We start from the raw sequence: 25,284 nt of genomic DNA, 5'->3' as shown, positions 1-25,284 counted from the left end.
TGCAATTGACCAATAAATATGTACTTGTATCATGAGGTTGTTGGTTCCTTAAAGTGTGGTCATTGTGGATTGTCTCCAAAACTGTGGATTCCAAACTATGTATTGTCTCTGATGAGAAAGGTGTCTGTACTTAGGTTGCTCCTCCTGAGCTGCAGAGAAAGCATAGTTGACTGTGCAGATGTAACTCTTAGTCTTGTGTCCCAGCTGTTGAACATTGTTTTTGATTTGGTTGAATGCCTCTGATTTTCAGGCAGGCAGATAGTGTCAGTTGCATCCTTTTGTCTGTAAATTCTTGCCTGTTGTGGAAACTGTACAGACGCTTTCTAGGAAATAACTGCCTGCTCGTGTCACTAATCCTGTGTGTTTTGACCCAGAGGCCAAAAAAACCTTATTGCTAGCAATCTGCAGGTATTGGGACAGTAGGAAAATTCTGGTCTTCATTGTAACCAATGTGAACGCTATGTGTCTCCTTTTTATGCTGTGCATAAAGTACTCATTCAGACACAATTGGAGGATTGTTTCCATCAAAGCTTGCTTGTTTTTTGCTTGTATTTTTTTTTAGCTATGGGAGAAGAGAAATAGGAGAAAATGCCTACTGCTTATAGTAAAGCTATTAGCAAGAAATTTTCTTGGGTGGAAGAGCATGCATGTGGAAACTTGCTCTTTTCAACTCTCTGGCTACGATAATGAATTAGTATTATGAATAAGGTGTTGGTTTTGTATTTGGTAGCAACATGTCAACACTAGGCCCTGCCTAAATAAAGGGAAGAATAAAACTGATACTGATAGTAAAAACTATCAGTAGGTATCTTATGATGACTTATGATACTTACCTGTGATTAACTCAGTGTTCTAGTACGTATTCCTCATTTAATAGGTGTGCTGTTGAATCAAATTCACTACTTATAGCAGATGTATGGAGAGTATGACAGGCACTGAGCTTATGATTATGTGCATTGCTGCTTTGCAGGCAATAAAACGGAGCTAAAATGAACTTTGATCTTTTTTCTTTGTAATACAGCAGGAAATTGCAGTAACATGTCATGCTGGCGACATATTTTTTTTTTTCTTTCTTTCTTTTATATTGTAGGCCATATAACTCTGCTGACTTCTGCCAGCCTGGCTGATAGGTTTAAAACCCAGTGTGCACACATAGAAGCAAGCTGCAGGTACCACTGAAGGTCTGTAGACTTACAGAAGGTAAGAGTTGGTAATTCTATCATTCTGCTGTCTAACTTTGGCTCAGGTTGTCCTATAAAAGCAAATTATTTTCCGTGTGAAGTCAAGAGAGACTTCTTTCAGTAAGTCCTGAATAAAATGCTGTTGTGCCTGACCACCTCAAAAGATATCCCACTGTGTGGATATGGGATTGAAATCCAGAAGCAGACTCTAAACTGGTAAAATAACTCAAATATGTAGTATGGGATTTCAGGTGCTTGTGCCACCAAATCAGTCTCCAGTGAGCTGATAATTTTCCAAGCCAGTCATGACATTTGTTGCCTAGTTTCTGCAGGGAAGTGTAAAAGAGAGAAACAACTTTTTGTATTCCAAAAAAAGTTTGATCCGTTCTTGTTCTGTGTTTTATGTCCCAGGCTCGGGAGCATGGAAAGCCTCTGTGCAGCAAACACCACTTTTTCTCTGGAGCTCTTAAGAAAGCTGTGTGAGAAGAAAAGTGGGCAGAATGTGTTCTTTTCGCCACTGAGTATTTCTTCTGCTTTGTCCATGGTTTTGCTGGGTTCAAGAGGTAGCACTGAAGCCCAAATAACAAAGGTAGGTCCAAAAAAAGTTGTTGGATGGCATTTGATGGGAGTGTATGAGGAACAGATGTGCCTTACAGTCTGTGCCGTGCCCTTGTGCTAAACTGTGATTGTCATTGTAGTCTGAGAGAGCAGAGCCATTCCTCTGGTGGGTGTGTAAGCAGAACCTGTCTCCATTGTTTTCTAGCGTGAGCTTTGTTCATTATGAAATGAAGAGGTTCCTGGGTTTTGTTGTGTGGAGGTTTTTGTGTTTTTTGAGACAGATCTTCTTTAATGTGTATTTGGGAGGTACCTGGGATTTATTTATTGGTTTGATCAATTAGTGGCTGCATAAAGTATTTTCTTTTGCTTCCTTGCTTGGGGTTAATATCACATGATACATGTTCTGAAAATGAAGCTGGGCACTCAAAAAATACTAAAAAAATCCCACAGTACAAATTTCAAACTGGTAACTGCAACCTGATTACCTCCTTTTTAAGAAATTGCTCAGGTAGGAAACACGACTTGGCCTGTGTTCTATGTAGGAACTGACAATATTAAGTGCAAAATCAGTCGTTTTGGTGCTGATGTTTGCTTCCTTTGCAAACTGGGAGAGGAGTATAAGCCCCGGTTTGTTTCCATTTATATTTATGGAAGTTTCTCAAAAACTTATACTGTTTGCATAATTGGAGAGACTCAAAATCCATCGGGACACAGTCCTGGGCTCCCAGTTCTAGGTGTCCCTGCTTGGGCAGGGCTTTGGACCAGCTTGTCCCCACAGGTCCCTTCCCACCTCAGCCATTCTGTGATCCTCTAGTGCTTCCTTGAGGGAAGGAAGATGAGGACTGCTGACTCTGCTGCTCCCAACTTCATTACTTGTACAAGCACTGTGGATGTTTGTCTTTGTGCAGGTGCTTTCTCTGAACAATGCCCAGGATGCTCACAGTGGGTATCAATCCCTTCTCTCTGAAATTAATGATCCAAACACCAAATACATCCTGAGAACTGCAAACCGGCTCTATGGAGAAAAGACATTTGAGTTCCTTCCAGTAAGTAGCCATTAAATTTGTGGCCTTTCTTAGGATAATGTACTTGCTACCTCCTTCCTCTAGAGGAGGAGGGCAGCCTTTGGGGTTTGCCTTCCAAGTTTTCTGTGCTGAGAGCCAGGAGTGCAATAGATTCTGCCAGAGCCTGGTGTCAGAACTTGGTGGAGAATCTCCTTTTAGATAACCTGTGATCTGAATATGGCAAAGCAGGGTAAAATCCATGAATTTCTACACTTGAGGGTTCTGTGTTCCATTCATGTAATTGGCTCAGGGACAAATGGCTGATGTATCTCTTAGCAAAAGTCTTACAAAGAAACTTAAAAAACCCTATGTCATGTCCCTGAAGCTGAAAAGAAAAACAAGAAAGAAATAGCCACATTATTATTTTCATTGAAGTTTCAGTAGAAGATTGCAGTAGAGTGTTAAAGCCAATTGATTTAGTAACAATTCCTGGTTCAAAGAAGAGTTCAAAGAAGAACTTAGCCAGAACTTACAAGGCTCAATATGAAGCTGGGGAAAGAAAGGAGGCAGATTTCCTTGGGGAATGTAAGAATCATCTGTGTCTGAATGAGAGTAAATCTTCTTGCTGAAAATCTGTTGTGAATGTCCCTGTTAGTCATTTATAGAGTCGAGTGAGAAATCCTACCATGCTGGCCTAGAGCAGACCGACTTCATGCATGCTTGGGAGGATTCCAGGAAACAAATCAATGGCTGGGTAGAGGAAAGGACTGAAGGTGAGTGCTTTGCCAAGTGCCCAGTTGTGTTTAATGGCAGCCACCTCTTGGGTGAACGCCCCTTTCAGGATATAGGATTGTGAATTCAAAGCACCCAAAGGCAGAGCTGTTGCTGAGTCTGGTACATAATTCTCTTCTCTATTGTGTATGTCTTGCAGAGTAGATGCTGTCTTGGATAATAATTAGATCCATTTCAACCTATTAAAAGTGTGGGTTTTTCCTTTGTATCATAAAGGTAAAATCCAGAACCTGTTGGCAGAGGGGATTGTGGATTCCCTGACCAGGCTTGTGCTGGTGAATGCCATCTATTTCAAAGGCAACTGGGAAAAGCAGTTTGACAAAGAGAGAACCACAGAAAGGCCATTCCGAATTAATAAGGTATGATGTGCAGAAATGCTGACTAGCAAAGTCTGTTCCCCTCAAGCAGTCTGAAATGAACACCTTTAAGAAGAAACTGAATCTTCCCAGCAGGGTTAGCTTGGGTTGGCTGTAAGAGATCCCTTATGCCCCCTTCCTTTCCTATGAACACCCTCTTTGCTGAGTTTCTCTGAACTTTCACATCATTACTAGAACCTTTAAGCTAGGACAACGACAGGTGTGAAAGCTTGTGAATTGAAGTCTTCTTCAGTCAGAGCTTTCTTGCTGCATTTCTGCCCCTGAGCCAATCCAAAATAGATGGGGAAAAAGAAAAGTCCTTTTAACATGTCTGTGCTCTGCAGTCTTGGTTTTAGAAGTAGATCAGTGCTCTTGAGGAAGACTTGGCCACTGGCATGGGCCGGCCTTGGCTGCCCCTCAGGATCCCCTGTGGCCCTGGCTTGGCCTCCAGGTGTCATTAACAAGAACTGGGAATGTGCCTTCCTTAACTCGGCTGCTTGAAGCAACCACTGTGGAAAATGGAAGCCCTCATGCCTGTCTTGAAACTGTCCCTCCCCAGTGGTGAAATAAATCCAAGACTGCTTTAAAGTGCCACTAGCACTTTTTAAATAAGGGAGTGTTTCTGGTCACCCCATACTCTCTTACAAGAGCAGTTCAGAGACTGCTGGATTGACTCGGTTCCTGATGCTCTGTCCTCAATGAACAATTGGAAATCCGAAGTGTAAGCTGAAAAGTCTTAAGCTAGTTATTTACATCCTGTTCTATAACAAGGAGTTACTTTGACATCCCAGGAACCTTTCCAATATCCTGTGAAATTATTTCTGTGACTCTTGCACTTCTTATGACTCGCTGGATGATTTTCTCTTTCTGTGTAGCTTTTCTTTTGCATATCGATTCTTTTTATGTGTCATTGCTGCTGCAAAATAATTTCTGCCATATTCTCTCTGGGCATTATTCCAATGAGCATTACTTCAATAACAAAAATCTACTTGTGTGATAATCTCATGAAGGTAAGGGAGAAAGCAGTGAAACTGAAAGAAGGAAAATAATGATGCAAACAATAGTAGCTGATGCTCCATGTGGAAATGGAGTAAGATAGAGAATGCAAATGAGAATAAATTCTCTCCCCTTCTTAGTATCCTTATAAATTTTAAGAATTCAAAACAATACTCTCACTTTCTTGGTAGTTTTAGTAGATACATTTAAAAATATTTTAAGTCGTTGTTGTAGCGCTTGGAACCGCATGGGCTAAAAATGAAAATCCATGCATTGAAGTGACTTATTCATTTACAGCAAAGAACATAGCTCCTACTTACTACCAGCTCAGTTTAGTGTTTGTCACTAGTTGTTAAGTGAACAAAAGGGCAAGGACACGTATTTGCTTTAAAGGAATCTTCAAAGACATTTCTACATTAGTAATTAAAAATGAAATCTCAGGGATTTTTATTTATTTACAAAAGGCAGTGGTGGGGCTGCACTCTGTGGTGTGTGATCAGTTGTCTTTGGTCAAATCCTAAAAAGCCTGGAGTAACAGGCTGCCTGCTTTGTAGTGTGAGACCAGCAGAGTAGCTCAGCACTAACTGTTGACATCTCTGTATTTCTAGAATGAAACCAGACCTGTGCAGATGATGTTCAAGAAGGACAAATTTAACATGACCTATATTGGGGACTTCCAGACCAAAATCCTTGAGCTCCCTTATGTGGGTAATGAATTGAGCATGATCATCCTGCTCCCTGATGCAATCCAGGATGGATCCACAGGCTTGGAAAGAGTAAGTTGTTGAGCTGAGTGCAAAGACAGCCTGAATCCTTCCAGGGAAGAAAGTCTGCTATTGCACAGAGACCTGCAGTTCAGTTCCAGAGCGATTGTGTCCCTGGTGCCAGCAGAAATGTCCCTCTCCTCCCTGTCCCCAAAGCGACTGCCCCTCTTGGTGTCAGTGCTGCTCAGGCTGTGTGCTGCTCCCTTAGCCAGAGGCTCTGGAAGAAGAGCTGGTGCTGCTCAGGAGCAGAGGTCAGCTGTGGTTGTGATGAAGGCACAGTCTGGTGATGATGGATTGTGGGGAGGGGGATTTTGGGTGGGCTCTTTGGAAGTCCGGTGGCTCATCCTATAGATCTTCTGTGCTGAGCAGCTGGCAGGTGGTGTGTGGCTCAGTGCCTGGATTGATGCTCACAGGAAAGGTCAGGATCTCTTTTGTGGTGAGGATAGGATACAAGTGTGGGCTCTTTGGCACTCTGGACAAGGAGTTTATTAAAGTTTTCTAGCACTGACTGCAGTGGGCCTTGTGAGCAGACTGTTTTCATGATGCTGCTGATTGACCTGAAGAATGAATCTTTGGTAAAGAGATAGAACAACTAGGTTTTGTTTCTTTGGGTCCTTGTTAGCTGTTCCTCTGTGCCTTTCTTTACCATAAGTAAAAATTAAAAAAAACCCCAAACAATCTAACATGTTCTGTAGAAGTAGACCTGACATGGAGGAGATTGATCCTTATTGTACCTACCAAAAAAATGTTTGGTAATGATCTTGGTGGGGCCCATATTCTCAAGTGAAAAGTATAACTTGCAATTTTGGCTTGAGACACACTAAGCCTGCTAAAAAAGATGCATTTTATGGACTGTGTAAGCAAACCCATAAGCACTTCTTTTGCTTGTGTAAGACTGACTCAATTCCCATTGTAATTAAGTAAATTTGGGATTTTTCTTCAGCTGGAAAGAGAACTTACATATGAGAAGCTAACAGATTGGATCAATCCTGAAATGATGGACTCTACAGAGGTGAGGGTGTCTTTACCCAGATTTAAACTGGAAGAAAGTTATGATCTGAAACCCCTTCTGAGCAGCATGGGAATGCTTGATGCATTTGACTTGGGGAAGGCAGACTTCTCAGGAATCTCATCTGGCAACGAGCTGGTGCTCTCTGAAGTGGTTCACAAGTCCTTTGTGGAAGTCAATGAAGAAGGCACTGAAGCAGCTGCTGCGACAGCTGCAGTGATGATGATGCGCTGTGCGATGATTGTTCCAGAATTTACTGCTGATCATCCCTTCCTCTTCTTCATCCGGCACAACAAAACTTCCAGCATTCTGTTCTGTGGCAGATTTTGCTGTCCCTAAGGAGGAGATGTCTTGGCAGCATAGGTGCCATCACACAATAAATTTACATTTCCCTGGCACAGGGTGACTCCTTTTGCACTAATTGTCTCTTTCAGCCGTGCCTGAACCCTCTTCTGTGCTCTTGATCTTGGGCTTGGCAGGAATGACAGAGCTGCTTAGACAAGCACAGCACCTGCCATGTCCTACCCCTCCTGCCCCTGCACCTGGGTGCAGAGGTCTCCAGGTTCTTGCTGACACAAGAACCATCCCCCTTGTTCTCTGAGTGCTTCCTCTGTGCTTGACTTCACTTTTGGTGTGCAGCCGGCAGAGTCAGGCAGTGAGAGCCCATGGGAGAGAAGTTACTTTTGCTTGTGACAAGGCTGGAGCACATTTGCAGCTGCCCTCCCCTTTTACCTTCCAGACTCATCCATTGAGTGCCTTGATACATTCCCTGGAGCTGAAAGGAGTGTTTGGCAGCCTGTTCCAGGTATTGCTGAGCATCCTGCCTAGCTGTGTTTTTTTTGGCTAATAACTGGAGAAGCACTTAGGCAAGAATGGGAATGGAAGTATGCTTTTGTACCAGATGTCCCGTGAGGTATTTGCGGTCTGAGTACCTTTGTTTAATCACCCCAGGACACCTGGGTTTATTCCCTGTCACCTGCTTCTAGTCCTTTATTAAAGAATGTAACAAAAGGGCACGTGGTGCCTATGGAATATTTGAATGACAAAACCTTGAGTTGGTTTTTCTTTTGCTACTGTTATATATTTATCCTGTTAATACTTTCTTGGACACCATAGCTTACCTGTATAATTCCAAAGACACAGCTGCAAGGGCTGTCCTTACACGAGGGATGTGTTTTGTGGGTCCTGTTCCTGGAATAATAAAAGAAGTGCAAGCGCTGCGTGGGTCTGTTTCTCCTTTTTCTACCCTAAGTTATACACGTATTTTTCAGTGTGTCGCATGAGGAGAAGGCTTCTCGGCAGAGCCCAGCGGGTTCGGCGTGGCTGCCCGGCCCCAGCGGGCGCTGCCGCCGCGGTTGTCGCCGGCCGGGCAGGGAAGCGGCCAAGCGGCCTCGGCTGCGCTGGGGCTGCGCGGGGCGGGAGGGGAGCGGGGCAGCCTCCGCCCCTGGCCCCGCCCGCGGGGCATCCAACGGGAACGGGGCGGTATCGGGAAGGAATGCAGAAATTCTTTCTCTCTCCGCCAAATCGGAGCGCTTCTCGGGCGGCGTAGGGTGCGGGCTGTGAGGGGGTTTGGGAGCAAGGCTTGCACGGGTGCGGAAAGGAAAGGAGAAAGGAAAGGAGAAGGGAAAGGGAAAGGAAAGGCAAGGCAAGGCAAGGCAAGGCGCGCCTTGGGGTAGTGGTTTAGATTGGGTCGGGGGGCTGTTGTTGTTGGGGTTTTTTAGCACAGAGTTTGCTAAGAGAGCATTGCAAAGTTGCCGTGCGATTGTGTGTCTTCAGGAGAGAGCTAACAGAGACAATTCCTGTGGGAGGGCAGTGCAGGAAAGACGGAGATTCTGATGCAAACTTCGTAATTGAATCTGAAAGGAAGCAGCGAATCTGGCAGTTCTGCCTTAAGAAGCGGGGGAAAGCTGCTGTGTGAGTCAGATGTGTGGGTGTGCAGGGTCTGTGAGGATGAAGAATTTTAACCTCCATTCTTGCCAGCACAAATGCTTCCAATTTCCAGTTAGATGGCAAGGAATTTTTTTTTTTTTAATAATGCTATGAACTTGGAGTGATAAGTAATGTTGGGATATATGAGTTATGTGGGGAAGAAATATGGTATTACAAATGTGAGTGATATTTGTTTGGTTGGGGTTTTTAGTTTGGGGTATTGTTGGTTTTTTCTTTTGCTAGGTTGCAGGGTATCAGGTTTGGGGGTTTTTGTTTGTTTGTGGGTTTTTTGTTGATTTTTTTTGTTGTTGTTTTTGTTGGTTTGGTTTTTTTGGTTGGGGTTTTTTTGTTTTTGTTTTTGTTTTTTTTTTTCCCAGAGAATGTTGCAGTTACAATGAAATTCTTGCTTTTCATAGCCAAAGTAGCTCTGCTGACATCTGCCAGCCTGGCTGATAGGTTTAAAACCCAGTGTGCACACATAGAAGCAAGCTGCAGGCACCTCTGAAGGTCTGTAGACTTACAGAAGGTAAGAGTTGGTAATTCTATCATTCTGCTGTCTAACTTTGGCTCAGGTTGTCCTATAAAAGCAAATTATTTTCTGTGTGAAGTCAAGAGAGACTTCTTTCAGTAAGTCTTGAACAAAATGCTGTTGTGCCTGACCACCTCAAAAGATATCCCACTGTGTGAATATGGGATTGAAATCCAGAAGCAGACTCTAAACTGGTAAAATAACTCAAATATGTAGTATGGGATTTCAGGTGCTTGTGCCACCAAATCAGTCTCCAGTGAGCTGATAATTTTCCAAGCCAGTCATGACATTTGTTGCCTAGTTTCTGCAGGGAAGTGTAAAAGAGAGAAACAACTTTTTGTATTCCAAAAAGTTTGATCCGTTCTTGTTCTGTGTTTTATGTCCCAGGCTCGGGAGCATGGAAAGCCTCTGTGCAGCAAACACCACTTTTTCTCTGGAGCTCTTAAGAAAGCTGTGTGAGAAGAAAAGTGGGCAGAATGTGTTCTTTTCGCCACTGAGTATTTCTTCTGCTTTGTCCATGGTTTTGCTGGGTTCAAGAGGTAGCACTGAAGCCCAAATAACAAAGGTAGGTCCAAAAAAAGTTGTTGGATGGCATTTGATGGGAGTGTATGAGGAACAGATGTGCCTTACAGTCTGTGCCGTGCCCTTGTGCTAAACTGTGATTGTCATTGTAGTCTGAGAGAGCAGAGCCATTCCTCTGGTGGGTGTGTAAGCAGAACCTGTCTCCATTGTTTTCTAGCGTGAGCTTTGTTCATTATGAAATGAAGAGGTTCCTGGGTTTTGTTGTGTGGAGGTTTTTGTGTTTTTTGAGACAGATCTTCTTTAATGTGTATTTGGGAGGTACCTGGGATTTATTTATTGGTTTGATCAATTAGTGGCTGCATAAAGTATTTTCTTTTGCTTCCTTGCTTGGGGTTAATATCACATGATACATGTTCTGAAAATGAAGCTGGGCACTCAAAAAATACTAAAAAAATCCCACAGTACAAATTTCAAACTGGTAACTGCAACCTGTTTACCTCCTTTTTAAGAAATTGCTCAGGTAGGAAACATGACTTGGCCTGTGTTCTATGTAGGAACTGACAATATTAAGTGCAAAATCAGTCGTTTTGGTGCTGATGTTTGCTTCCTTTGCAAACTGGGAGAGGAGTATAAGCCCCGGTTTGTTTCCATTTATATTTATGGAAGTTTCTCAAAAACTTATACTGTTTGCATAATTGGAGAGACTCAAAATCCATCGGGACACAGTCCTGGGCTCCCAGTTCTAGGTGTCCCTGCTTGGGCAGGGCTTTGGACCAGCTTGTCCCCACAGGTCCCTTCCCACCTCAGCCATTCTGTGATCCTCTAGTGCTTCCTTGAGGGAAGGAAGATGAGGACTGCTGACTCTGCTGCTCCCAACTTCATTACTTGTACAAGCACTGTGGATGTTTGTCTTTGTGCAGGTGCTTTCTCTGAACAATGCCCAGGATGCTCACAGTGGGTATCAATCCCTTCTCTCTGAAATTAATGATCCAAACACCAAATACATCCTGAGAACTGCAAACCGGCTCTATGGAGAAAAGACATTTGAGTTCCTTCCAGTAAGTAGCCATTAAATTTGTGGCCTTTCTTAGGATAATGTACTTGCTACCTCTTTCCTCTAGAGGAGAAAGGCAGCCTTGGGGTTTGCCTTCCAAGTTTTCTGTGCTGAGAGCCAGGAGTGCAATAGATTCTGCCAGAGCCTGGTGTCAGAACTTGGTGGAGAATCTCCTTTTAGATAACCTGTGATCTGAATATGGCAAAGCAGGGTAAAATCCATGAATTTCTACACTTGAGGGTTCTGTGTTCCATTCATATAATTGGCTCAGGGACAAATGGCTGATGTATCTCTTAGCAAAAGTCTTACAAAGAAACTTAAAAAATCCTATGTCATGTTCCTGAAGCCTAAAAGAAAAACAAGAAAGAAATAGCCACATTATTTTCATTGAAGTTTCAGTAGAAGATTGTAGTAGAGTGTTAAAGCCAATTGATTTAGTAACAATTCCTGGTTCAAAGAAGAGTTATAAATCCTAGAAAGAACTTGTTAGCCAGAACTTACAAGGCTCAATATGAAGCTGGGGAAAGAAAGGAGGCAGATTTCCTTGGGGAATGTAAGAATCATCTGTGTCTGAATGAGAGTAAATCTTCTTGCTGAAAATCTGTTGTGAATGTCCCTGTTAGTCATTTATAGAGTCGAGTGAGAAATCCTACCATGCTGGCCTAGAGCAGACCGACTTCATGCATGCTTGGGAGGATTCCAGGAAACAAATCAATGGCTGGGTAGAGGAAAGGACTGAAGGTGAGTGCTTTGCCAAGTGCCCAGTTGTGTTTAATGGCAGCCACCTCTTGGGTGAACGCCCCTTTCAGGATATAGGATTGTGAATTCAAAGCACCCAAAGGCAGAGCTGTTGCTGTGTCTGGTACAGAATTCTGTTCTCTATTTCATATGTCTTGCAGAGTAGATGCTGTCTTGGATCTTGGATTAGATCCATTTCAACCTATTAAAAGTGTGGTTTTTTCCTTTGTATCATAAAGGTAAAATCCAGAACCTGTTGGCAGAGGGGATTGTGGATTCCCTGACCAGGCTTGTGCTGGTGAATGCCATCTATTTCAAAGGCAACTGGGAAAAGCAGTTTGACAAAGAGAGAACCACAGAAAGGCCATTCCGAATTAATAAGGTATGATGTGCAGAAATGCTGACGAGCTGTTGGAAAAGGTCCGTGGACTCTGGCGGGGGGAGGAATTGCAGACCAGCCAATATGGTTGATAAAAGCAAGCTCAGTTTATTAGCAATCCAGAGGCACTTATATAGTATACCAGCTTGTTAACTCTTAAGTGGCTTAAAACCTATCAAAGTGCATTTCTGCTTCTACATAATTAGACTACATTGGCAAGCTTCTACTAGTTATGGTATGATTAAAAGAATTCAGAGTTCACCCTCCCTTCTCCTGGTAAGCACATCTTATCTGCACAGCTGCATCTCTTCAAAACTCCTTTTTTGTTTCTCAGGCCTGTTTCTCACACAGGGATTTTCTCATGGAGGTTTTTGCTTGCAGGCCTTTGCTTTGTACAGTTCTTTTATTGATCCCATAATTCTATCAATGACCCATGCCCCTGATCCTTTAATCATTTTGCAACAACAAGCAAAGTCTGTTCCCCTCAAGCAGTCTGAAATGAACACCTTTAAGAAGAAACTGAATCTTCCCAGCAGGGTTAGCTTGGGTTGGCTGTAAGAGATCCCTTATGCCCCCTTCCTTTCCTATGAACACCCTCTTTGCTGAGTTTCTCTGAACTTTCACATCATTACTAGAACCTTTAAGCTAGGACAACGACAGGTGTGAAAGCTTGTGAATTGAAGTCTTCTTCAGTCAGAGCTTTCTTGCTGCATTTCTGCCCCTGAGCCAATCCAAAATAGATGGGGAAAAAGAAAAGTCCTTTTAACATGTCTGTGCTCTGCAGTCTTGGTTTTAGAAGTAGATCAGTGCTCTTGAGGAAGACTTGGCCACTGGCATGGGCAGGCCATGGCTGCCCCTCAGGATCCCCTGTGGCCCTGGGTTGGCCTCCAGGTGTCATTAACAAGAACTGGGAATGTGCCTTCCTTAACTCGGCTGCTTGAAGCAACCACTGTGGAAAATGGAAGCCCTCATGCCTGTCTTGAAACTGTCCCTCCCCAGTGGTGAAATAAATCCAAGACTGCTTTAAAGTGCCACTAGCACTTTTTAAATAAGGGAGTGTTTCTGGTCACCCCATACTCTCTTACAAGAGCAGTTCAGAGACTGCTGGATTGACTCGGTTCCTGATGCTCTGTCCTCAATGAACAATTGGAAATCCGAAGTGTAAGCTGAAAAGTCTTAAGCTAGTTATTTACATCCTGTTCTATAACAAGGAGTTACTTTGACATCCCAGGAACCTTTCCAATATCCTGTGAAATTATTTCTGTGACTCTTGCACTTCTTATGACTCGCTGGATGATTTTCTCTTTCTGTGTAGCTTTTCTTTTGCATATCGATTCTTTTTATGTGTCATTGCTGCTGCAAAATAATGTCTGCCATATTCTCTCTGGGCATTATTCCAATGAGCATTACTTCAATAACAAAAATCTACTTGTGTGATAATCTCATGAAGGTAAGGGAGAAAGCAGTGAAACTGAAAGAAGGAAAATAATGATGCAAACAATAGTAGCTGATGCTCCATGTGGAAATGGAGTAAGATAGTAGAGAATGCAAATGAGAATAAATTCTCCCCCCTTCTTAGTATCCTTATAAATTTTAAGAATTCAAAACAATACTCTCACTTTCTTGGTAGTTTTAGTAGATACATTTAAAAATATTTTAAGTCGTTGTTGTAGCGCTTGGAACCGCATGGGCTAAAAATGAAGATCCATGCATTGAAGTGACTTATTCATTTACAGCAAAGAACATAGCTCCTACTTACTACCAGCTCAGTTTAGTGTTTGTCACTAGTTGTTAAGTGAACAAAAGGGCAAGGACACGTATTTGCTTTAAAGGAATCTTCAAAGACATTTCTACATTAGTAATTAAAAATGAAATCTCAGGGATTTTTATTTATTTACAAAAGGCAGTGGTGGGGCTGCACTCTGTGGTGTGTGATCAGTTGTCTTTGGTCAAATCCTAAAAAGCCTGGAGTAACAGGCTGCCTGCTTTGTAGTGTGAGACCAGCAGAGTAGCTCAGCACTAACTGTTGACATCTCTGTATTTCTAGAATGAAACCAGACCTGTGCAGATGATGTTCAAGAAGGACACATTTAACATGACCTATATTGGGGACTTCCAGACCAAAATCCTTGAGCTCCCTTATGTGGGTAATGAATTGAGCATGATCATCCTGCTCCCTGATGCAATCCAGGATGGATCCACAGGCTTGGAAAGAGTAAGTTGTTGAGCTGAGTGCAAAGACAGCCTGAATCCTTCCAGGGAAGAAAGTCTGCTATTGCACAGAGACCTGCAGTTCAGTTCCAGAGCGATTGTGTCCCTGGTGCCAGCAGAAATGTCCCTCTCCTCCCTGTCCCCAAAGCGACTGCCCCTCTCGGTGTCAGTGCTGCTCAGGCTGTGTGCTGCTCCCTTAGCCAGAGGCTCTGGAAGAAGAGCTGGTGCTGCTCAGGAGCAGAGGTCAGCTGTGGTTGTGGTGAAGGCACAGTCTGGTGATGATGGATTGTGGGGAGGGGGATTTTGGGTGGGCTCTTTGGAAGTCCGGTGGCTCATCCTATAGATCTTCTGTGCTGAGCAGCTGGCAGGTGGTGTGTGGCTCAGTGCCTGGATTGATGCTCACAGGAAAGGTCAGGATCTCTTTTGTGGTGAGGATAGGATACAAGTGTGGGCTCTTTGGCACTCTGGACAAGGAGTCTATTACTAAGGTTTTCTGTGCCTTTTATTCCCATATTAAAAATGAAAATTAAAAAAAACCCCAGTCCTCGTGCTTAATGCTGGGAAGAAAAAGATGCATGTCATGTTTTGTGTGCACAAACACACAGTAATCACTACTTTGGCTCTGTAATATTGACTCAATTTTCTTTGTAATTAAGTAATTAATGAAATTGGAATTTTTCTTCAGCTGGAAAGAGAACTTACATGTGAGAAGCTGATGGCTTGGATCAGTCCTGAAATGATGAAGACTATAGAGGTGAGGGTGTCTTTACCGAGATTTAAACTGGAAGAAAGTTATGATCTGAAACCCCTTCTGAGCAGCATGGGAATGCTTGATGCATTTGACTTGGGGAAGGCAGACTTCTCAGGAATCTCATCTGGCAACGAACTGGTGCTCTCTGAAGTGGTTCACAAGTCCTTTGTTGAAGTCAATGAAGAAGGCACTGAAGCAGCTGCTGCCACTGGGCTGGTCATTAATTTGTGCTGTGCAATGATTGTTCCAGAATTTACTGCTGATCATCCCTTCCTCTTCTTCATCCGGCACAACAAAACTTCCAGCATTCTGTTCTGTGGCAGATTTTGCTGTCCCTAAGGAGGAGATGTCTTGGCAGCATAGGTGCCATCACACAATAAATTTACATTTCCCTGGCACAGGGTGACTCCTTTTGCACTAATTGTCTCTTTCAGCCGTGCCTGAACCCTCTTCTGTGCTCTTGATCTTGGGCTTGGCAGGAATGACAGAGCTGCTTAGACAAGCACAGCACCTGCCATGTCCTACCCCTCCTGCCCCTGCACCTGGGTGCAGAGGTCTCCAGGTTCTTGCTGACACAAGAACCATCCCCCTTGTTCTCTGAGTGCTTCCTCTGTGCTTGACTTCACTTTTGGTGTGCAGCAGGCAGAGTCAGGCAGTGAGAGCCCATGGGAGAGAAGAAGTTACTTTTGCTTGTGACAAGGCTGGAGCACATTTGCAGCTGCCCTCCCCTTTTACCTTCCAGACTCATCCATTGAGTGCCTTGATACATTCCCTGGAGCTGAAAGGAGTGTTTGGCAGCCTGTTCCAGGTATTGCTGAGCATCCTGCCTAGCTGTGTTTTTTTGGCTAATAACTGGAGAAGCACTTAGGCAAAAATGTTTTTGCAGCCTATGTCCTTACAGGGTATTTATGGGGTGAGAACCATCACCACAGAAGATCCTTAGTTCCTTACCTGTCACCTGGTTCTGGTCCCTTAACAAAGAATGTAGTTTAACTGTAGAATACCAAAGACAAAGCTGAAACAGCTTTCCCAACACAGGGATGTTTTTTGCCCTTTCTGTTTTTTGAATAATAAATAACTAATTGCTGTAGTGGTCTGTTTCTTTTTTCCACAATAAATAGTACATTTTTTAACCAGTTTCTGAAACCCCCAATTATTTCTTGTAATACCAGCTTCTATGTAGGTTGTTTGGAATTCATCACTAAACACAAGATTTTTCTGGGTAGTGAAACCCAAGGTGCTTACTTGGGTTGCCATACATTAGTGGTTGGCCCTGAAAGGATTTATAGCAAGGGGGTCCCTAGATAATAGGGTTTTTTTCTGGGCAGGACTGCAATGCTTCCTCTTGGATCTTGCACAGGTTCAAATCAAGGCTTGATAGACATTACCCAAAAGGTGGTAGATGGGCACATCCTTCATTCAGCGCACAGTAACCCAGCTGTCTCAGGGGAAGCAAATAAAAGCATTATTTGCAGGGGAGAGGAGTGAGAGCCGACATGTCTGTCACCAGGACGCATTCCATACAGTCCCGTTAAAGGGCTGATGCTATACACCTGAAACCAATATGGGTAGTATGGGTGGGGACGTCCTGGGAGCGAGACCGAGGGCTGATGGAGAGCAAAGATCGCGATACACCAAAGAAAACTCTCCATGCAGTTACTTTCTTTGGAATGAAAAACCAAGCGAAATAACTTTATAAAAGATGAGTGTAAATAGAGACACAGGGTCGGAAGGCAGAGACAAGCCTCCCTAGGCAGCCGGCGTGTCCTTGTCCCGGGGTCTAAAACACCTGGATCTCTTACCGCTGGCTGAAGGTGGGGGTTGTTGGTTAATTCCACTCCCTAAGCTCCCTCGTCTCTCAGCCGGGAAACCGGGGACACCCGGACGGGAGTGGCCGCAGGTAACACCTGCCGTCCCGCCCCCGTCCCGCCCCGGCGGGGTCCCCGCGGGTGACAGCGCGGTGTCACTGCGCAGCTCGGCTCCTTCCGATCCATCCCATCCCGCTCCGCTCCCCGCTGCCTGGCAGGTAGGCGGCCAAGCGGCCCTTGGCTGCGCTGGGGCTCCGCGGGGCTGTCCCAGCCCCTGCCCCCGGGACATCCTACGGGAAAGGGGCGGTAACGGGACGAGAAGGGGAAATTCTTCCTCGCCCCCTCAGCGGCGGGGTCTGTGCGGGGTGGGAGGCGCTTCTCGGGCACCGGGGGTGGGCACTGTCCAGCAGCTGCTTTGGGTGAAAGGCTTGCGCAGTGACGTGTAGGTAAGCGAAAGTGAAAGCACGCCTTGGGGCTTGGATATTTTTAGGGATGTTGGTGGGCTTTCTTTAGCCTATAGCTCGATAAGAACGTCGCAAAGCTGCCGGGTGTTTATCTGTCTGGCACGGAGGGAGCCCATAGCGGTATTTTGCAATTGCTGTAGAAAGTGCAGGAAATACCCAAATTTTGGTGTAAACTCCTCCACTCAGCTGGCTCCGGAGAAGAAAAAAACAAGAGTCCGGCTGCAAGCAAGCACAGAGTAGCCGGAATCTGAGCTGGGCGAGCAGGAAGGTTGCACAGCATCCTGCGGTACCGCCACTGCCCTTGGGTGGGGTTTTGTGCCTGAGCCGGCCCTTGCACCTTTCACCCTTCTCCAAGGGCCTGCTCTTGAGCATCTCCCCAAAATGCATCGCTGCTCAGTGTCAGCCCTGAGGCTTTGTCTGTTCTGCGCTTCGCTTGTGTCCTCGCCGGTCAGTGGGTCACCCGCAGGTCCCGGAGCCCCGGGCTCCCGCCCGTGTCCCGATGGTCCTGGATGCGGCAGGCAGGCAGCTCCAGTGCTCTCGGCAGCGCAGGCCGGGGACAGCCGTACCCTCTGCTGCTGAAAGTCAGAGAGTGGGGATTGACACAGCTCGGGGACATGGGGTTTGTGCCATGAAGACGGGCAGGTTGTTGAGAGGCGTCTGAGTGTCCCTGAGCAGATATTTTGAATGTCCTCTGTGCAGGATGCAGGTAGAGGAGCAGAGGGAATGCTGCAGGAAGGAGAACCCTGATGTGTCCTGGGTCTGTGAGGCTGAGGGACTTTTGCCGTCTTACCAGCACATATAGTTCCAATTTCAGACCTGCAGGCAGGAAATTTTTTTAAAAATAATGTCTTTAAAGTTAGTATGATAAAGAAGGTTGGAATATACAATTACCATGGAGAAAATCCCCTGCGTTTTCAATGTGACTGATTTTGTTTTTTTAAAGAATAAGGTGCACCGATAATGATAGTCTTGCTGTTTCTGTAAGCAGCTGCATCCAGTTTAATCCAGTCTTTACTGTGTGGGTCACACAAGGTTAGACAAGATGTTTGAAGATTGTTTCCCAGGTCCTTATCAAATGTTTTATTTTTCAGCTATAACCATGGAGAACCTGCCTACTGCCAACAGCAGATTTGCACTTGATCTGCTCAGAAGGTTTAGTGAGGCCAACCCAACAGGAAATGTCTTCTTTTCTCCTGTCAGTATCTCTGCTGCTCTGGCCATGGTCCTTTTAGGGGCCAAAGGTAACACAGAAGCCCAGGTGTTGAAGGTTAGTAAAATAAAAGGGTCATTAATTTAATATTTTATTTACATTTAAAATGGTTGTGTTTTAGAAGAGGAAAGATGAAATGAGGGTATTTTTATGTGATCAGGACAAGATTTCTGTCATGCACACTGAGTCTTCCTCACACTCTGCAGTTAATCACTCTCTGCCTACCCTGCTCCAGAGCCCTCTGCCTGTATTTTTTATGGCCCTTGTTGCTCATTTAATTTCCCTTGTTAATTCTTAAAGGAGGAAACTAACTGCATTAGTCAGTCTCCTTTCAAATTGATCATAATTTCCAGCAGCGAGGCTTTGTGAGTTTTCATGAGACATTTTGACAAACTATTACTTCATAATACAAGATCACCAGTGGTGTGCTCATTGTTAGTAACTCTGTGTGTTTTGTAAAAAACACAGTAGCAATCGATGGTGTTATAGGTATTAAGTGTAACAATTATGATGATACATGGTGATGCTACCTGAATATCAATGTCTTACTATCAGCCAGGCACTCAGGTATCTCAGCCTGCATGGTTATCCTTATCATAGCCTTAGGTTGAGCAGGATAGTTAAAAAAAAAGCCTCCTTATAAATTGCAAAAATGGTGCACATAGGAGTGTGCCATTTTCCCCTGAAACCTCTGTCATGGAAGGGACTCAGTCACTGTTATTTTTGCACCCTCACCAGGCTACCGCCTGTAAAAGGGCGTATGAGTCTGCTCAGTGCAGTCATCATTGTGAGCTTGCCTATGAACAATTTCACCTTTGTATTCTGGACTTTAGGAGGAACTCTTTTATACTGTTGAGTGTTGCTGTGCTTACTCAATAAAATTACTTTCCCACTACTTGTTCAAACAGACTTTGAACATATTTCATGTAATCAGACTGACAGCCCCACCTAGGACAAACCTACTGACAGCAGAAATCATGCAAAATCAACTTGGGGGGGAAAATAAATGTCTTTCAACACAGTCACCCTCAGCAGGACATGTTCCTGTACCATAATACTTCACTTATGAACACAATGCTAATTAAAGAGGCAGCAATTAGTAACTGTCGAGAGCTATTTGCAAGCACAGAGAAATTTGTTTCCGGGATCATGACGCTATTGTAAGGTTGCCTCTGTGATGTTCCTGCTCAGCCATTCATCTGTACAGCACAGCTTGCACTGAGATGGTCAGCAAGGCCTGAGCAAAAACCCAATGAGACAAAGGGAAGGCTTTCCTTTGAATCCAATGACTGCTTCACAGCAGTCTCCCCTACTGGGAAATGCATGGGTTAAGTTGGAATGTGAATGTTCCTTCTTTGGTGTAGCCTTCCCTGTCTATGAGGTCTGGCAGCTTCTGCTGTCATATCTATAAGCCTTGGCCAGCCAGCTTGCCTCTGGAAAAGCAGGTACTGGTAAAGAGAAATTGTAGAAATGCATTTGATTTAAAGCTAATACTTTCTTAATATATATATATTTATATGTAAAAAAAGTATCTGTGGAGTATATATGTATTTATGGAATTATATTTTCATAAAATTATAGAAGATTCTTGCTCTAAGTTTTCTTAATACCTCACCTGTGTTAGTAGATTGTATATTCTGAAAATATACAAGCCCAGGTTCCCTTGGGCCAAAGGGGGAACCAAGAAAGCAAAGGAGTCTCCATGGCATCATCTCTTTTTGATTCCTCACCTGGGAATGAGTTCTTGGGCCCAGTGGCCCACAGAGGAGAGGCCCACAGAAATACAGACAGGACTGTTACTTTTGGTACCTTTTATCTCTCCAGAATGAAAGACAGTGAAAATTATGTATCAGAAATTAAATTTTGGGTACATCCCCGAAGAGTTGTGATCAAGAAGGGTTGTGATCAGGAGCTTCATCTGTGACTGTGTACAAACCAGGAGCACAATACAGGTGGCTGACAGGGGCAGCGTAGCACCCAGGGACAGTTTGATTCATTCTTTGAGAGTTACAGAAGTCTCTAAGCAGCTTCCAGCCTTTTCCTTTCTCTTTCTTCAGCCTACCTACTGGATCCTGCCCTGCTGCATCAGACCTACCCTGCAGAGACACCCTATGTTCTTTTAAGGCAATATTAACAGCAGCTAGTTCATTTCTTTTATTTCAGACACTTCATCTTGACAAAGTTGAAGATGTTCATTCAAGATTCCAGGCTCTGACTATGGATATAAACAGAAGCAATGCTCCCTATCTCTTGCGGCTGGCCAGCCGGCTCTTTGGAGAGAAGTCCTACAGCTTTCTGCCGGTACAGTGGTGCACATCAGGATGGCACGTGGTGGGACCTGGGGGGAAAATGCAGCTACTTGAGTATTTATGAAGTAGAACTATTGCCAGGCATATTTCTAAACATTACTGGGCAGTTGACAAAAGTATTTCATACTTGCCATGTGCATTTCCATAGCTGTGGGCATCTGTGCTTCTCAGCTAAGGGGTGTAACACAGCAAACCCTTTTCTTTTCTTGTTCACTTCTGCTGTGCTTGGCCTCAAAAGAAGAATTGTTTGTCTATGTTCTTAACTTACAGTGACTATCATAACATCCCACTCTGTTGCAACCAGCTTTTTAGGTTGCAGCCAGTTCTGTTCCTGTTGCAATCAGCTTTTTAGGATTTTCATTGGAGTAGTACCACATCACTTAAATATTTTGGAAAACGTTATATATTTGGGAGGGCATATTCAATATGTTTTAAAAACATGCCACTTCACCAGTGAATTATAACTTTGTGTGCACATAAGTTGATATTTTTGTCCCCCCTTCAGCTATTTTGGAGAGTTTTCTTTTATCCTAGCTGTGCTTGAGCCTGTTTCAGGAGAATGATAGGTAAATATTGCAACACCTGCAGTAAGCATCCCATCAGCTCCAGACATGGCTGGTGCACTATGAGGCTTACTCTAAGAGTGGGGAAAAAACCTGTTAACTTTAGAAATGCCCAGGCAACACTGTTAGAGCCCCACCTCGGAGCAGGTGACAATCTGCGTACACTTTATCCACCTCATAATTAGATGTTTTCTTACCTGCATACAGTGAAAGCTCTTCTTATCATTCCAAAATCTAGGATTTCCTGACTAATACACAGAAATTATATGGAGCTGATTTGGCTACAGTTGATTTCCTTCAGGCTTGTGATAAAGCCAGGAAAGAAATTAACCAGTGGGTCGAGGAGAAAACTGAAGGTAAACTACCTTTTTGTTAATAACCAGCAGTGTTTCATATCTTGGGAGCAGGAATGGGCTTTATTCTCTTCTGTCTTTACAACAGCTTAATTCTGCCCTGGGATGTTCATTTGATGCATGGACAGAACCAGAAATTACATAGGCAAGACATTTAAACAGTTCCATGAGTCCTGAGAGTTTTCCATTTTGTTTTTGTGTTCAGGCCATGAGTGCAGGAGAGATGCCTTAACATGGAGCTGATGAGCTGGAGAATTTGTTTAAATCAGTCCTGGTCCATATTGTATATAAATTTCTAAATTCAGTATTCCTTAATGTGGGTGTTCTGTAGTTCTTGTATGATGAGTAGATGAGTCGCACGTGAAAGTTTAAACTAACAATATTACATTTCCAACAAATCACTGTGTATCAACAGTTATAGTGGTGTGTACTATTAAAAAGCATGGTGAAGTAGTGAGGCAGGTATTGAAATACATGTTATTACAGGTATAGATTAGTTTTATATTTTAGTATTTCTGTGGCATCCATTTCTCTATGTATGTTTTATATGCCATCAACTTACTTCATGATTTTGTTATAACTTTTTTTTCTGTTGCCTCTGAAGGCAAAATCCCTGATCTGCTGTCTGAAGGCTCAGTTGATAGCATGACCAAGCTGGTACTGGTGAATGCTATTTATTTCAAAGCGAACTGGGCAGAGAAATTTCAAGAAGCTGACACCACTGATGCACCATTTCGGTTAAATAAGGTAATACAGATATGTCTTGGTAGGATGCATGTAATGGAGAGGTCAGATAATATGGGTAGTAATGTGAAGCTTTGCTTACAGATAAAATAATTAAGAAATACAAAGTCATTTATGAATATTTTAATTATTGTTTATGGATTTTAGTATTTTTCTGCATTCAGCAAGCTATTTGTTGTCTCACTTACTGGAATAGTATCAGGGACAATTCTCACCTATAGATTAGGACTTAGTGATATTTCTGTCTGCAGTAGATCATCAGCTAAGAACTGTGTCTGTGATGTCTGTAAGCAGTATTAAAATGACAGGACATTTTTGATTAAGCCCCATCTTCTTGTTCTATATTATGTTTGTGTTATTAGATTTACAAGTTACTGTATGCAGTCTTCTGCTTTATGCTAAACAGAGTTGATCTTTGTTGGCTTAACATTTTCATTTTTGGGCAAAGCAATTTGAAGAAACTCTTTCAGTTTCTGTGAGGACTGTGCTATATAAGCCCAAGGAGAGCCAAATAATACAAACAGGTTATTTCTTCAGAAGAAACTCTTATTAAACAAGGAATCAGAAGTCTGGAAAAAGCAGTTATATAATGGAGGAAAAGTGTTTACAAAAATGCAGTTTTAACTTACTTGTTTCCTATCAGCTCTTCAAATGAGTATTTCCTTAACTGTTACTTTTGGTGCCTTTTATCCATCCAGAATGAAAGAAGGACAGTAAAAATGATGTATCAGAAAAAAAAATTTAATTTTGGGTACATCCCTGAGGAGAAGATCCGTGTTTTAGAGCTGCCTTACGATGGAAGAGAACTTAGTATGGTCATCCTCTTACCTGATGACACTGAAGAGGACTCCACTGGACTGCAGAAGGTGACCCATCTAAGCTAATGCAGTTGTTCACTGTTCTTAAGTTCAGCCTTTCAAAATTAAAGCCTTGATGAACCCATGTTCTCAGAGCACCAGATCTATCAAGTGTATTTTTAGACAACTCTCTACTAGTACAGCAATAAAGAAAAAATGGATGCACTGCATCAGGAAGAGAAGTTGTGTTCTGATTTTTTAGCTTGTGTTCATGTGTCTCGTCTTTCAGTAGCTTTGAAAGTCTTTATTTTCTTAACTGTGAAGTAGTGAGACTGTTTTCCATTAAAGGGCCAGCTTCTTTGAGCTCTCTGATTATGATTTTTGTTACTTGTTTTTAATTAGGTAACTCCATTCAAGTAGATTAAACAGTAAGAAGACTGGGTTGCTGTCGGTGCAAGTTTTTCCCTTCTGTACACTGCAGCAAGAAGCAAATGTCTTTGTAAACTATTACTTTGCATTACTTTGTAAAGTAAAAACTGCACTGACTCCACTTAATTTTAATAGTATTTTTTTGATCTCTATTTAGCTATCAAAGATATGGGTAGTTCACTTTTGTATAGCTGCTTTACCATTGTAAAATAGTGTTCTATAAATAAAACCTCATAAATGTTACTGAAAATGAAATACTACACTGGTGATAAGTCATGATCTCTGTCCTTTTAATTCTAGATGGAAAAGCAGCTTACCTTAGAGAAGCTCCAGGAATGGACACGTCCAGAGCATCTGTATTCCGCTGACGTTCACGTGCGTTTGCCAAAGTTTAAGCTGGAAGAAAGCTATGACCTTAAATCAGATTTAGCTGCTATGGGCTTGCTGGATGTATTTGACAGTGGCAAGGCTGACTTGTCAGGAATGTCAGGGGCACGTGACCTCTTCCTCTCTGAAGTTGTCCACAAGGCTTTTGTGGAAGTGAACGAGGAAGGCACGGAAGCTGCAGCTGCCACTGCTGGCATTGCTATGCTCTGCATGGTCATAGAAGAGGATTTCAACGCTGACCATCCTTTCCTTTTCTTTATTCGCCACAACCCAACACAAAACATACTTTTCTTGGGCAGATATGCTTCCCCATAAAAGAAAACTTAGCATTTGCAGCATTGGTAATGAAAGCTTTGTTCCTGATTGAGTTAATCCTCCTGTCATGGGTTCCTAGTAACTTGACTGAGATTCTGCCTTTCCCATTAAAACAACCCTGGCAAAATTTATAGGAGTAATTTATATTTTTTTCTTGAGATTGACATAATTTTTAATTAAACAAGGAAAATATTGACTGTAGGCAGAAGAAATATTGGAGCAGAAATAAATTTTCTTGGAAGGAATGCATGTCTCTTAAAGCACAGGATCACCCTTTATGCATCCTCACATGGGTTATTCTGTGTCGACAGCTCCCTGTTGCAATACCAGTCACTCCTTAATAATCCAGGCACTCCTTATGCATATACTAGGTTGTTCTTGCAAAACTATTCCTCTCCTAAAATCTTGCTTTACAAAAATACTGTAATGAAATCATTCTAGGCACCAAAAGGCATGTCTTGAACAGCTGAGTTTACCCAGTTCTGTCATGAAATAGAAGGTCAGATAACATTTGTTTAGAGACATCTATTAATAGAGAAAGGATTAAGCTATTTAAACAAAAGTAACCCCTTGAAGTTAGTAGCCAGAAAACTTGCAACACAGCTTTTGAATGAGAAGGGAAAAAATGAGTAAGAACTTCAGGTGAGATGTTTAAAGAGGATTTTTAAAACTTACAGACTGATGCCATTCTAGTTACTGAAAACATGAACATTTTTCAGGGATTAGAGGTTTTGGGTGCCTTTTCAAAAGTTCAGAAACTGTCAGTATGACATTAGATTCTGACCAGAACCTATATCATTCCCAAAAGATATTTTAGCTTCCCAGAGGATGACTGGGTGTGATCTGCAAGAACTATCTGATGTGCTTCTTTATTTACAAGGATTCTACATTTACTGAGCTGACTTCTACTGCCTCTTTATGCTCAAATCTCTGGTACTGTACCACAGCCTTATTCCTGGGAGCCAGTGTCATTACATACTGTTGTGTTCTGTGTTTATTTTTGGAGGTTATTTGCTTGTTATCTTGGGTACTGTAACATTTATGTGTACAACCTCAGCTCAGAGTGGGACACAATAATTTATATAATTGCAAACTGTATTTTAATCTTGTCTTTAAGCAAGAAATAAAAGTC

At 43.0% G+C, this 25,284-nt stretch overlaps 3 protein-coding genes across 17 annotated transcripts in view; all 3 read left to right on the top strand.

The window, feature by feature from the left end:
* The window catches only part of LOC138106898 (serpin B6-like), a 43,164-nt gene extending 35,284 nt beyond the window's left edge, over positions 1-7,880 (top strand). Inside the window, exons 2-8 of one of the 2 annotated variants that reach the window (XM_069008251.1) lie at positions 1,091-1,181; positions 1,593-1,770; positions 2,648-2,785; positions 3,399-3,516; positions 3,752-3,894; positions 5,496-5,663; positions 6,595-7,880. In XM_069008251.1, the coding sequence (XP_068864352.1) occupies positions 1,603-1,770; positions 2,648-2,785; positions 3,399-3,516; positions 3,752-3,894; positions 5,496-5,663; positions 6,595-6,999 (1,140 nt within the window). In that variant the 5' untranslated portion in view covers positions 1,091-1,181; positions 1,593-1,602 and the 3' untranslated portion in view covers positions 7,000-7,880. Of the gene's footprint in view, positions 1-1,090; positions 1,201-1,592; positions 1,771-2,647; positions 2,786-3,398; positions 3,517-3,751; positions 3,895-5,495; positions 5,664-6,594 lie in introns of both variants that reach the window. The other variant, XM_069008250.1, reaches the window with a different exon arrangement.
* Positions 7,881-8,109: 229 nt separating this feature from the next.
* LOC138106896 (serpin B6-like) lies at positions 8,110-15,863 on the top strand. Of its 7 annotated transcripts, none has more exons than XM_069008238.1 (8): positions 8,110-8,210; positions 9,006-9,096; positions 9,506-9,683; positions 10,561-10,698; positions 11,318-11,435; positions 11,672-11,814; positions 13,859-14,026; positions 14,708-15,863. In XM_069008238.1, exons 3-8 carry the CDS (start codon positions 9,516-9,518, stop codon positions 15,110-15,112), a joined length of 1,140 nt encoding a protein of 379 aa, XP_068864339.1. In that variant the 5' UTR covers positions 8,110-8,210; positions 9,006-9,096; positions 9,506-9,515; the 3' UTR covers positions 15,113-15,863. The 7 variants fall into 7 exon arrangements, with proteins under 7 accessions (XP_068864339.1, XP_068864332.1, XP_068864334.1 ...); XM_069008231.1 differs by having other exon boundaries at positions 9,006-9,115; XM_069008233.1 differs by lacking the exon at positions 8,110-8,210 and adding an exon at positions 8,246-8,310 and having other exon boundaries at positions 9,006-9,115.
* A 442-nt stretch (positions 15,864-16,305) lies between these two features.
* Positions 16,306-25,284, top strand: LOC138106897 (leukocyte elastase inhibitor-like). 8 transcript variants are annotated; one of them, XM_069008239.1, is made up of 7 exons: positions 16,306-16,587; positions 18,137-18,312; positions 20,419-20,556; positions 21,366-21,483; positions 22,085-22,227; positions 22,923-23,090; positions 23,751-25,284. In XM_069008239.1, the coding sequence occupies exons 2-7, from the start codon at positions 18,145-18,147 to the stop codon at positions 24,150-24,152; spliced, it is 1,137 nt and encodes a 378-aa protein (XP_068864340.1). In that variant the 5' UTR covers positions 16,306-16,587; positions 18,137-18,144; the 3' UTR covers positions 24,153-25,284. The 8 variants fall into 8 exon arrangements, with proteins under 8 accessions (XP_068864340.1, XP_068864342.1, XP_068864341.1 ...); XM_069008241.1 differs by lacking the exon at positions 16,306-16,587 and adding an exon at positions 16,630-16,799; XM_069008240.1 differs by lacking the exon at positions 16,306-16,587 and adding an exon at positions 16,950-17,027.

This window comes from Aphelocoma coerulescens, chromosome 2, assembly GCF_041296385.1.
Source record: "Aphelocoma coerulescens isolate FSJ_1873_10779 chromosome 2, UR_Acoe_1.0, whole genome shotgun sequence".
Taxonomy (NCBI): Eukaryota; Metazoa; Chordata; class Aves; order Passeriformes; family Corvidae; genus Aphelocoma; species Aphelocoma coerulescens.
Note: the sequence above shows the minus strand (reverse complement) of the source record. Positions and strands in the feature narration are given on the sequence as shown.

Bases quoted from the DNA above. Each gene is read 5' to 3' on its own strand.
- LOC138106896 (XM_069008238.1), top strand. From the start codon at position 9,516: ATGGAAAGCCTCTGTGCAGCAAACACCACTTTTTCTCTGGAGCTCTTA. The intron at 11,436-11,671 runs GTGAGTGCTTTG...TGTATCATAAAG, and splicing joins GGTAGAGGAAAGGACTGAAG to GTAAAATCCAGAACCTGTTG. The intron at 14,027-14,707 runs GTAAGTTGTTGA...ATTTTTCTTCAG, and splicing joins GATCCACAGGCTTGGAAAGA to CTGGAAAGAGAACTTACATG.
- LOC138106897 (XM_069008247.1), top strand. From the start codon at position 17,427: ATGCATCGCTGCTCAGTGTCAGCCCTGAGGCTTTGTCTGTTCTGCGCT. The intron at 20,557-21,365 runs GTACAGTGGTGC...TCCAAAATCTAG, and splicing joins AGTCCTACAGCTTTCTGCCG to GATTTCCTGACTAATACACA. The intron at 22,228-22,922 runs GTAATACAGATA...TTATCCATCCAG, and splicing joins CACCATTTCGGTTAAATAAG to AATGAAAGAAGGACAGTAAA.